Genomic DNA, 12,798 nt, shown 5'->3' on the forward strand with positions numbered 1-12,798 from the left:
AGAAGGCAGCATTTGCGGAGATTCAGAGTATAAGCTGTGCTTTGCAACCTTCTTGATAAGTCACCTGGGTCCTAATTAAATTCCACACTCATGGGCCCTATTCTAGATCCTCTTAATCAGGATCTCCAGGGGAGGGGCCTAGGGGACTGTTATTGAGGTACGCTTAGAAAACACCAGATGAGTGGCATACAGTTTGTTCATGGACACAGTTGGGGTGAATTTCAGAGAGAATGGTTGAGGATGAGATCGGGTGGTGCGAAGGTCATTTTATGTCATGTCTATCTTTTGTGACTGTTTGATCTTCTATTTGTATCCTACTTAATGCTAGTTACTTTCCATGTATCAACAGATATATACTTAGAGTTGGACAACTTCTTTTAATTTGAAAAGCAATATATTGAAAGTTTGTACCTCAACCCAATCTACAGGGTTACCAACCTTGACTTCTGTATGACCTGAGAAATTGCCAAAGAGGAGCATGAGAGTGGGGAACAGAATGAATATTGTTTGTTTTCCGTGTGTCCCATGACTCTTCACAGTGTCTCATTTTTTTTCATTAGCAAGCTGAGGCATGAGGGTTAATTATGTATGTCACATACCTAATAAGTGATACAACTGATATTCGAGCTAGAGTCCATAGAGCAGGAAGAATTTGATTTGTCAAAAAGTGCTGAACAGGGCACCTGGGTGGCTCAGTGGGTTAGGCCTCTGCCTTCAGCTCAGGTCATGATCTCATGGTCCTGGGATCGAGGCTCAGCGAGCCTGCTTCTCCCTCTCTCTGCCTGCCTCTCTGCCTGCTTGTGATCTCTCTCTCTCTGTCAAATAAATAAATAAAATCTTCAAAAAAAAAAAAAGTTCTGAACAGAGTGTTCCTTTACTCAGTTAAGACAGGTGAACTGGAATATGAAGGGTTAGGTGAGGGACTATAGTCAGAAGGCTTCTCATATTTGTTACTGTATGAAAATAAATGCCCAGTATTCTGTGATTGTTTTTTTTCTCTTTAAGAGAAACTAAATATCAATATTTTATGTGAATTTATCTCTATTTTAAAATGTCAGTCCTATATTCAAAAAAATTATTCCAATGTGTTTGCTAACATCATGATACAAGATACATCATTGAATAGAATTTTGCTTAAGGACCACTGGTTTGTGACCTCGAGGTTAAGTAATTTCTGAAGTCTGAACTTTAAAATAACACGCTTCATGCTGATTCTTAATGAGGTATGACTCCGATTTGCTTTCTTTTCATGTCCTAAAGAAATTTTGCTGAATATTTATGTGAGCATTATTAACAACAGATCCAACTCTGCGTATTAATACATTTTTAGCTTTGCAGGGGGCAGATAGAGAAAGATGAAAAGGCTCCTTGCTCCTGACTGTGGTGGGAAAAGTGTTGCCTTCCCTGAACCTTCTACTCCAGCCGCTGTTTTCCCCCTGCCTTTCTATCAGAACAGGAGCTAAAAGTGGATCTGTTCACTTCCTTGTACACTTTCAACCCATGTGGAACATCATGTAGTGTCTTTCCAAAGTGTGTTATAGCACCATATTAGTAGCCCTTGAAACCAATTCAAGCATCTTGACCAGTATTAAAATGAGAGACTCGGCAAGAAAGAGAATAGAGCAGAACAGAAAATGGATGCATTGCAAGTAATAAGCACCAGAAGTATAATTTTTGTTTCAGCTGTATATGTATGTGGGCGTGGGTTTTAGATTACCTCAAAGAAAGTATTTCTCACTGAACTGGCAGTTGGCAAATTATGAAAACACTTGAATTAGAAGGACTAAGTAGATCCTTGGTCATTCCTGCTCAATATAAAATGGTTTAAATTCTAAACTGGAAATTTGAAAGGATTTTTACCACAGGCTAATTACCTCCACATCTGGTCTTTTTTCCTTCAATCCCATGAAGACACTGACAACATCTCTGTCTTGTGTAGATCAGTCCTTTGATCCCGTAATCACTTTTCAGGAGAGAATGGCGGTACCTAGGGGAAGACATTGCCAGTTGATGAGCCGCCTGGTCTTGGAGGCAAGGACAGAGATTTGATGGCTGAGGAGGGCAATAAGCCAGGCCCAATTCTATCCTCACTAAAATTCCTTGGGAATAAGAAGGGCGGGGAGAGGGGGAGACAATATTTGAGTAAGTAGAGCACCTAACAAAAGTTGAAGGGCATTGAAAAGGCACACAGGATGGTGGACGTGGGGATACTTTGGCATGAAGTGCTCTCCAGCCATAGTTTTGTCTCTTTGGAACTGAGTGAATGGGGAGAGAGAAGGTTCTGGAATAGATCCATGGAATGGAAAGCTGATTGTTTTTGTGAAACAGTAAGTGTTTTTGCTAGGGTGGGATTATTTGTTAGATACGCCATGAATTACCAAAAGTTAACACCTCCCACGGGTCGTATTTGTTTAGTTATTTCTGTTTGCATTCTCAAGAAATTCTACTTTAAAATTTAAAAATTTAAGTAGAATCTATATTACTGTTGATATTGTGGACACCAGAGGGATAAGACTCCTGTGTCTTTTTTTTTTTTTAAGATATTTATTTATTTATTTGACAGAGAGAGATCACAAGTAGGCAGAGAGGTAGGCAGAGAGAGAGGAAGGTAATAATTAGGCTACCTGCTGAGCAGAGAGCCCGATGCGGGGCTTGATCCCAGGACCCCAGGATCATGACCTGAGCCGAAGGCAGAGGCTTAACCCACTGAGCCAACCAGGTGCCCCCACTCCTGTATCTTAACAAGAACTTAATTGCAAGTGGAAAGTCAGAGTTTCTAGAAATACTATAAAATTTCAGCCCTCTAAAGAATATGAGGTTTGTCATCAGTCCCTGATGTGCAGGGGGTGAAATGCACAAAAAGCACTTAGTTCTTATGTTTGGTGTTTTTATATTATCTACTGAATCATTTATAAAGCACTTTCTTACATCCTTAATCTGCAGGAGATTTCTGGATATGTTATAAACTACTTTAATAACTCAAACTGTCATTACTAGTTATAGGTTAAGAAGCTATTTTTATACACTGAAGTGAAAACCGGACTTTTCATATTACTTCATATGTGGGCTTTTAAAAAGTTATGTTAAAAGAAAGAATTATTTTGGCCAGTCAGTGTTTACTGATTCAGCTCTTTATGTACAGATATTTTAGAGAGCAAACTCCAAAGGACAGAGACCTGGTAAGGATAGATTTTTTTTCTCATTAAAACTGGTAAGACTGGGGTGCCTAGGTGGCTCAGATGGTTAAGTATCTGCCTTCGGCTCAGGTCATGATCTCTGGGTCCTGACATCAAGCCCCGCATCGGGCTCTCTGCTCAGTGGGGAGTCAATTTCTCCCTCTCCCTTTGCCTCTTCCCACCACTCATGCTCTCTTTCTCTGTCAAATCAATAAATCTTTTAAAAAACCTGATAAGACTAACTTTATGAATATTTTCTCTCAGTGGTCATAAAGGTTATATTTGTGGGTTCAGTATCCACGCACAGATACACATACTTGGAGGCTATTGTATTCTTCCCCTTAACAGGACTCTCCAGTCTTACTTGTTTTTATTATTTTGCTTTAGATCATATATGTTTTAAAGATCTGATGGAGTTTTAGATTATTATTTGTAATTCAACTAACTCTCTATAAATACAGTGCTGTTCAACTGTAATCGGTTGGATTGCTGAAGGACCATGTATAGTAAGTTAAGTGTGCTACCAAGAAGGGATTATTAAAAATACCAACTCACTAGAATTACTAGAATGTAATTGGACCAGATCTTCAGTGTTACTAGGTGATGATCTGTGATTTCATATCCATGAAAGCTGGATACAGTTTTAATGCTTTTAGGGAAAACTATTAATTTCTGGTTAATATAACATTTTAGAGAAAATAATCAGTAGAGATGTTGTAAACTTAGAATGAAACTTAGGAAAGAAGCCAGCTTAAATAATTTGCCCCAGCTACATCAGTGCCTCAAACAGCATTTTACATCTGGGGTTGCATTTATGTATTTACGTGCCTATCACCTCACCTAGAGCCTGAGTGTTTGGAGAAAGGGGATCGAAGCCTTAGATAATCTCAGTATTCCTAGCCTACTCTAGGTTCCAGCACATAACCTCATTTTTTCTCCAGATGAGGTGAGGTCTGGGGAGTTTTGTTAACATACTTACTGATTAACTAAATAAGAATCTCCAGAGGTAAACTCCAGTGGAAGGAGATAAATAATTGACATTGATAAAGCAAAGATAGAAACCGAGGCCTCCAGACCTTGTCCTCTACACATCTGGGGACGTGCTTGTTACCAAGTATGAACTTTTATTGAGCATCTACTAAGTGCCAGCTACTCTGGATACAAAGATCAATGAAGCACGTTACCACTTAAAGCAGAAACTGTCATGAGAAAGAGTTAGTCTGAATCAGCCTTACCTACTTACTAACCCATATAAACTTTAGCAAGTTACTTTATTCTCTAAGCCTGTTTCCTCTTTTGTAAAGTAGAAATAATACCTGTATCATAAAATTGATGTAAATGTTAAATAAGATACTGCCTGTAAAGTGCTTTGCAAAATGCTTGGAATATGGTAGGCTCTTATCTTTTGTTTTCTTTTCAATTAGTGAACTCACATTCTAAGCAGGGCTGAGTTTCTTAGAAAATAAGGAAAACTTGGAAATAAGGAAAATAAGAAAGAGAACATGTAAGAGATTTTGTTTTATTACTACTCCAAAACATGGTGGTGTAATTTTTATTGACTCAAAATTTGGCAGGTTGGCAATTTGGATTGAGCTCAGTTGGGACAACTCATCTCTGTTCTAGATTAGGTCACTGGGGACACACATGGGTTAATGGTCAGCTGGTAGTCATTGGTCTTACTCATATTTTGACAGGAGCATTGGTGGTAAGTGGGTCATGACCCATCATCTAGTAGTCTGGCCTATACTCAGACCCCTGGTAGTGACCATAGAGTTTTTAAGAGGGAGGGGGAGAGAGGGAGTTCCATGAGCAAGCATTTCTCTTGCATGCAAGCCTCTGCTTTTTCATTACCCAAAGAAAAGCACATGCCCAAGCCCAGATTCATCGGGTTCCACCACTTGATGGGTGAAGGGTTATACATACAGGGATGGAAAGAATTTGTGGCCATTTTTGTAATCTGCACAGAATGGATTTTATTGACTACTTATTCTGCATCAGACTTTATCCTGGATAATTTACATGTTACTCATTAAATCCCTATAAAAATTTCCTGACATGGGTGGCGTTCCCATTTCAAAGGTGAGAAAACTAATTATCAGATGAATTAAGAGATGCGTACACATTAAACCCAGATTATTTGCTTCAAGTTATGGGGTGACCTTTCGGTGCTGTCTCTTGTTGCTTAAATGGTCAGATGGTTGGCTTTTGAGGCAGAAAGTGTGTGTTTTATTTAATGAAAATTAGGTTAAAATGGAGTTCCAAAAACTAGTTTTCCTTTAAATACCCATTGAACCATTGAGTCATGTGTTTAATTGATATGGAAACAATTTTTAATCTTACTATCCTTCAAGACTTTCCAGAAGCGTATGAGGAGTGTTTTAGTGAGTTTTTGTTTGTTTTGGCAGAGCACCTGCATATCCTGGATCTGCCCGCATTTTGGACATGACTGAGTGTCTACAATGGGCCAGGTATCACTGGCAACGGCTGATGGGCAGTAGAAACAGAGACGACGATGAGAGGCCATACAGCTACTCCTCTCTGCTTGCCTGCGGGGGCAAGTCCTCTCAGACTCCCAAACTGGCAGGAAGGCACCGGATTGTTGTTCCCCACCTCCGGCCCCTCAAAGATGAGTATGACAAGTTCTCTGGCACCTACGTGAATAACCGAATACGAACAACAAAGTACACACTTCTAAATTTTGTGCCAAGAAATTTATTTGAACAATTTCACAGGTACTTTTATTTATTTATTAAAAAAAAAAAAACTTAACATGTTCTTTGTTATTCTAGTTAACATACGATTTTTCATTTCTATAACATTATATGCTACCTAAACATAGACTTGGGACATTTTCTTTGACGATTCTAGTAGAGTTTGTTATGAAATGATGAGTCCTTATGTTCACATGGCACTTTACAATGGTTAAGATGCTTTGTCTTGACCAGAGAAGATAACTGCTATTTTCCTATTATAGATTAAGAAATGAAGTTTGTTACTGTGGTTTACCCAATGTTATGCTAGTGATAAGGAGCAGACCAGGATCCATAGCCTTGAGTTTTTTCACTCTTGCTTCCATGTTCTTTCCATTAGACCATTTGAGCTTTTCCTTACTTGATGGTATGGGGAAATAGAGCTCTTCACCAGGTGAAGCGATGACATAATTCCATTTAATATGTTTTTATTGACGCTCTCCTATGAGATGAGGCATCGAAGGAAATGCACATCTTAATGGTGCGCCTTTCCTAATGGAGTTTACTGTTTAGCAAGGACAACAAGGTGTGTATACAATGAGAAGACACAGTGCACGTGATGAGTGTTATAAACTGCTCCCAAGTAGGTTGGAAGTCACAGAAGAGAAATAGTGGAGCAAGAGAAGAGGAAATGGCACTGAAAGTAATTATGGTGAGCAGGTCGGATTTTTAAGGCAGGGTTGTGGGCAAAGCACATTTCAGATGGAGGAAGGAGTAGGATAAGTAAAAGCAGAAAGGCAATAGCATACGTTGCTTGAGGTCTGGAGGCAGAGCCCTCTGCCCGGCATAATTAGAAACAAAGCAAAGGCAGAGAGAACTTTTAGGGAGATGCTGTATGTACCCAGGTGAGTGGTAAGACCTGAGCTTAGAAAAATATGGAAATGAAAAGAAGGGTTATCGATTACAGCTATAATGGATTAGATGCAGAGAAGTAAGGAAGAAGATGGTATGAACATATTGACCTGAGAATGACCAGGAGGATTAGCAGAAAAAGTAAAGACAGGAATAAAGAGAGACTTGGCTAGATGATTTTGTTTTGAGATGCTCGTGTGAATATACAGATTTTCAATATTCACTATTCATTCTGCATATCTTCATTCTCATTATTCACTGTAAAATAGGTTCCACATACATTAATGGAATGATGGGTATGTTTAAAATATAGATATGAATTTCCTGCATTAATGGCCTGACATGCTATGCATGATTCTGCCTTTTATGAAGTTTGCAATCTTGTGCAGTTCATGGAATTAGAATCTGAAACTTGAACAGAATTCAGGGTCAGTGCTGTTGGTTTAGGTACAGCCCACATGGTAATAATTGAGGCCAAAAAAGTAGCAAAAAGGGTTAAGAAAGAAATTTTCAGAATAGAAGGAGTTGGAGGTGAGGAAGGAGAAATGGGGGTAAATTAATTTTGAGAAGTTTAATGGTTAATGTGGAAAATATGTAATAAAAACTCAAGGAGCTATACAGGATTGAGATTATATTTCTTTGAAGGAAATGGGCTACTTGGATTTACCTTAGGGGCCAACGGAGGAGTATTTCAATATATAAAGTAAAGGAGTGGAAGAAGTTCCTGAAGGAGTTCATCTCATAAAAGCTGAAATAGAAGGGTTGGTCCCAAGTGGGAAAAAAACTCCCAGGTTTCTCTGTTTATCCTGAGGCTTGTTTGAATCTAGTGTTTGGACATGCAAATTAGCTTCTGAAGGCTAGAGAGTTGGGGTTTTGAAAAATTTATCTCTCAGTGTGTTCACATTGAATTTCCTCTAAGTTTTTTTTGAACTTTTAAAAAGAAAATAGTGTTTCCTGTGATGCTTCTCATGATGTTTTACACGACTAGAGACTGTCATACTCGTATTTACTATTATATATTTAATAAAGACTACCTCGCATTTATTATAGTAAAGCCATGAGCTGGATGTCTACTGGAGGTACAGGTTGTTCAGATGTGTTAGGTTTAGCTAATTCTCTGCTCCGTAGCATCGAAAATCGATGAATGGAAATGTAGGAAAATACCCTAAGATATTTCTGCCCCTTTTGCTTTAGGCTTTGCTGTGATTCATTAACACTTCTTGTCTGTGTTTGGGTCGCAGGGCTGCCAATTTATATTTCCTGTTTCTCGCTGTCTTGAACTGGGTGCCTTTGGTAGAAGCCTTCCAAAAGGAAATCACGATGCTGCCTCTGGTGGTGGTCCTGACAATTATTGCAATTAAGGATGGTTTGGAAGATTACCGAAAATACAAAATTGACAAACAGATCAACAATTTAGTAACTAAAGTTTACAGTAGGTAAGTGTACTGGGAGCTGGGCTGGGGAGTACACCTGTGTCCTTTAGAAACATGCAGAAGGCTGCTTTCTTCCCCCTTACATGCGATCAGGATCCTTTTTGGGGATGGTGATGGTGGTGATGTTTACAACTAGTATTTATTAAGGATCTGCAGTGAATTTAATTCAGGGGTCCTAGTAGAACCAAAATGTACAGATGGTCCTGATTAATGATGGTCTGATTTAGGATTCTTTGACTTTACGGTGTTTCAAAGGCAGTATGCATTCAATGGAAACCTTACTTCAGAATTTGAATTTTGACCTTTTCCTGGGCTAACGGTATGGTAAGATATTCTCATGATGCTGGGTGGCAGCAGGGAACCTCATTCCCAGTCAGCCCGGTGATCATGAGGGTAAACAATGAATCATTTTGTACCCATAGAACCACTCTGGTTTTTTTGTTTGTTTGTTTGTTTGTTTTTATTTCAGTACAGTAGTCAATAAATTACATGAGACAGTCAACACTTTATGATAAAAACAGGATTTGTGTTGGATGACTTTACCCAACTGTAGGCTTCTGTAAGCATTCTGAGCATGTTTAAGGAGGGGGGACTAAGCTATGATGTTCGCTAGGTTAGGTGTATTACGTGTGTGTTCCACGTGTGTATTCAACTTGCAACGAGATTATTGGGATGTAACCCTTTTATTTTTTTTTATTTTTATTTATTTATTTTTAAAGATTTTATTTATTTATTTGACAGAGAGAGATCACAAGTAGGCAGAGAGGCAGGCAGAGAGAGAGAGAGGGAAGCAGGCTCTCTGCTCAGCAGGGAGCCCGATGCGGGACTCAATCCCAGGACCCTGAGATCATGACCTGAGCCAAAGGCAGTGGCTTAACCCACTGAGCCACCCAGGCGCCCGGGATGTAACCCTTTTATAAGTCAAGAAAGATCTCTGTTAGCCATTGTCAGTCCAGGAGCTGATAAAGCAAAAGCATCTGTAATTTACATATAAGTGGATCTGAAAGAATTAAACTTCATAAGAAGGAAAGCAAGCAGGTAGTTTTTTTTTTTTTTTTTTAAAGATTTTATTTATTTATTTGACAGAGAGAGATCACAAGTAGATGGAGAGGCAGGCAGAGAGAGAGGAGGAAGCAGGTTCCCTGCCGAGCAGAGAGCCCGATGCGGGACTCGATCCCAGGACCCTGAGATCATGACCTGAGCCGAAGGCAGCGGCTTAACCCACTGAGCCATCCAGGCGCCCGAGCAGGTAGTTTTTAATCCTGGATGTTAAAATTCGGGATTAAGAAGAGGATGGGGTATGAAAAATATGAATGGATATGTAAAACAAGATAGAATATGAAGAAAAGGGACGCCTGGGTGGCTCAGTTGGTTAAGCAGCTGCCTTCGGCTCAGGTCATGATCCCGGCGTCCTGGGATCGAGTCCCACATCGGGCTCCTTGCTCATCAGGGAGCCTGCTTCTCCCTCTGCCTCTGCCTGCCATTCTGTCTGCCTGTGCTTGCTCTCTCTCCCTCTCTCTCTCTGACAAATAAATAAATAAAATCTTAAAAAAAAAAAAAAAAAGAATATGAAGAAAAACATAAGATCTATCAGTGGAGGAAAAGGATACTGAAAAATGGGGAAGAGTGTTCTTTTTTGTACACAAAATTAGCAGCTTGTGATAAAACCCTTCCCATTGCAGCAGCAGAAAACATTCATAATAGGAGGTCTTTTCTGAAGCATATTTGCTTATCACGGAGACTTGTATCTCCAGTATTTATTAAACAGAAAGACTGTGTAGATAAGAATAGTCTATAGAGGTGAGTTTTGAACTGTGTCATATATTGTAAATCTACATTTACAAGTTATACATATGACAGTAGTATTCAGAGACGACTAACTATCACACTGCTGTATTCTTCCTCTAAGTTCTGTGCGCATTGTGTTTATTTTACAAAGTTTAGATTGTACTCCATATATTTTTATTCTGATTGTTTTAGCCTAATATTGCACCACAAACATTTCCCATGTCTTTATGGAAATGAAATTTTCACTTTTCATACTTTTATGAAAACGAATTACAAAGTTTGTCATTTTTTTTTTCGAGATTTTATTTATTTATATGATAGAGACACAGTGAGAGAGGGAACACAAGGAGGGGGGGATGGGAGAGGGAAAAGCAGGCTTCCCGCTGAGCAGGAAGCCCAGTTCGGGGCTTGATCCTAGGACCCCAGGATGATGACCTGAACCGAAAGCAAACGGTTAACGACTGAGCCACCCAGGCGTCCCCAAAGTTTGTGATATTAATTGGTGTCCCCTTTCATGAGAAATGTATCTGCTTTTTAGAAAGTCATCATTAGGACAGTTGTGTGAAATTCTGAATCTAAGATGTTATTTGCTTTACAAACAAGTTTATGATGTCACTCCCCACCGCCCTGTATTGGGGGTAGCAGGCTTGTGCAGTGTTCTGAGGATACTGAGTGTACTGACTTGGCCTGAGCAGGCAAGCAGCTATAGGTGCAGTAATGAGAAATGAAGAGAGAAGGAGTTTGAGGCCTCCTGAGGGACTTCCAACACCAGGCCATTCCTTGAACAGTGTATTAATCAGGGTTGTCCAGAGAAATAGAACCAACAGGAATGAGATTTATAATCAGGAATCAGCTCACGTGATAATGGAGGCTAAGAAGCCCCAGTGTCTGCAAGCTGAAGTCTCGGGAAAGCCAGCAGTGTGGTGTGAAGGCCTGAGAGCCGCAGAGCTGATGGTCTAGATTCCAGTCCCGGTCTGAAGGCCGGATTGCTGGGGAGGCTGAGGTGAGGAGATCAGTGTCCCAGCTCAAGCATCAGGAAGGCAGAGAGTAAATTCAACTTTTCTCTGCCTTTTCGTTCTCAAGGGATTGGATGATACCCACCCACACCAGGGAAGGCCCTGTGCTTTACTCAGTTCAATTTGAGGCTAATTTCTCCCAGAAACTAACTCCCAGACACACCCAGAAGTAATGTGTAACCAGTGTCTGGGCATCCCTAGTCAAGTGGACCCTTAAAATTAACCATCACAGATTTTTTCCTTTAGTAGTAGAGAATCCGCAGTGTCTCCCGGATCCGACAGGGACCCCCAAATGTGGAGTGTGGTGTGGGCGGTGAAAGAACTCACCTGAGGCAGAACAAAGGAGACTGAAGTTTATTGAATACACCACGGGGAGCGGCGGGCTGGACAGCAGAGGAGACTGTCTGCCACGAGGCAGCAGCGGGTGGGAGTTGTTTTTAAAGGGGGAAGGTGAGGAGGTCTGGGGACATATGCAATTTCTCCCTTTTTTGGTAATTAGACCTGGTTTTAAGTAGCTCATTGTTCAGTTAAGGCTTATGGATATTTTGAGGTGGGTTGCCTGTTGGGCCTGTCTGTATTCAGCCTGGGAGTTACTGTGAGCCCTTTTGCCGGGATCAAGTTTCCCTATCGCTCAAGCCTGTTCCTTAAAAGCAGCCCTCTACAGAATCCATCTTTTTTTTTTTTTTTTTTTACTTTTTATTTAAATTCAGTTAGTTGATACACAGTGTAATACTAATTTCCGTTGTGCAGTAGTGATTTAACACTTCCGTGCATCACCCAGTGCTCATCACAAGTGCCCTCCTTAATTCCTAACACCGATTTCGCCCATCCCTCACCCACCTCCCTTCTGGTAACCATCAGTTTGTTCTCTGTAGTGAAGAGTCTATTTCTTGGTTTGGGTGTGTATCTGTCTCTCTCTCTCTCCACACCCTCTCCCCCACCCTTTGCTCCTTTCCATCTTTTGAGCAGAGAAGGAATGTGGTGAAAACTGTGCTTTAAGAATATTGGTCTGCTAGAGTCTTGGGAGTGGCCTCTACAAATGGGGTAGATCTACCTCTGCTAATCAGTCCAGGGCATTACTGGGAGTAGATGCAAGGGACAGGAGGGGGTTCATAGAAGAGATGCTGTGAAGAAGAACCCAATTAAATTTGGTGAACTTTCTTGACATTTGCGCCTTGGAGAATAAAAGTACCACTGATAGAAATAGGGAGCAGTAAATTCACCTCAGGCAGGATGAATTGGAAATGAGAGCGAGACAGGCATCCAGTGGAAATGCCTCACAGGCAAATAGGAACACGCTACGGGAGTTCTAGTTGGATGGAAAGGCTATAGTAAGAAATTTTGAAGTCATCAGTCTGGTTAGAGGTGATTTTGAAGTGAGGAGTTTGACTTAAATCCCCAAGGGAGAAAGTGGGAAGAGCTAGAAGCCAGAGCTTTGAACCCAGAGGATGGCAAACACCTCCTTCAGCCTCTGAGTTGACTTGACAGGTTCCCTTAGACAGATGCTGCCCCTCTTTCTTCTGACATCTCAAGACTATTTGATACATTTCTTGGATCGGCTTTAGTGTTCTTGTGTAAACTCTACATTCTTAAGATTGTAATTCTAAATTGGTCAGACTAGAGATTTTCTTCTATTCTAGTTACCAAGTCTGAACAAAAGACATTTAGGTTCAAAAGTCTAGTTTTCTTTTCTTTTTTTTTTTTTAAAGTCTAGTTTTCTAATAACAAGTATATCTTGGGTGCCTGGGTGGCTCAGGGCCTCTGCCTTCGGCTCAGGTCATGA

General features: G+C 40.4%; 1 protein-coding gene across 2 annotated transcripts in view; it reads left to right on the top strand.

The window, feature by feature from the left end:
• ATP10D (ATPase phospholipid transporting 10D (putative)) overlaps nucleotides 1-12,798 on the top strand; it is a 106,508-nt gene that overhangs the window by 21,052 nt on the left and 72,658 nt on the right. For both annotated transcript variants that reach the window (XM_047719219.1, XM_047719218.1), the window contains exons 2-3: nucleotides 5,582-5,908; nucleotides 8,020-8,214. In XM_047719219.1, coding sequence (XP_047575175.1) covers nucleotides 5,619-5,908; nucleotides 8,020-8,214 — 485 coding nt within the window. In that variant the 5' untranslated portion in view covers nucleotides 5,582-5,618. The remainder of the gene's footprint in view (nucleotides 1-5,581; nucleotides 5,909-8,019; nucleotides 8,215-12,798) is intronic.

The sequence above is a fragment of the Lutra lutra genome, chromosome 2 (genome assembly GCF_902655055.1).
Source record: "Lutra lutra chromosome 2, mLutLut1.2, whole genome shotgun sequence".
In the NCBI taxonomy this organism is placed as follows: domain Eukaryota; kingdom Metazoa; phylum Chordata; class Mammalia; order Carnivora; family Mustelidae; genus Lutra; species Lutra lutra.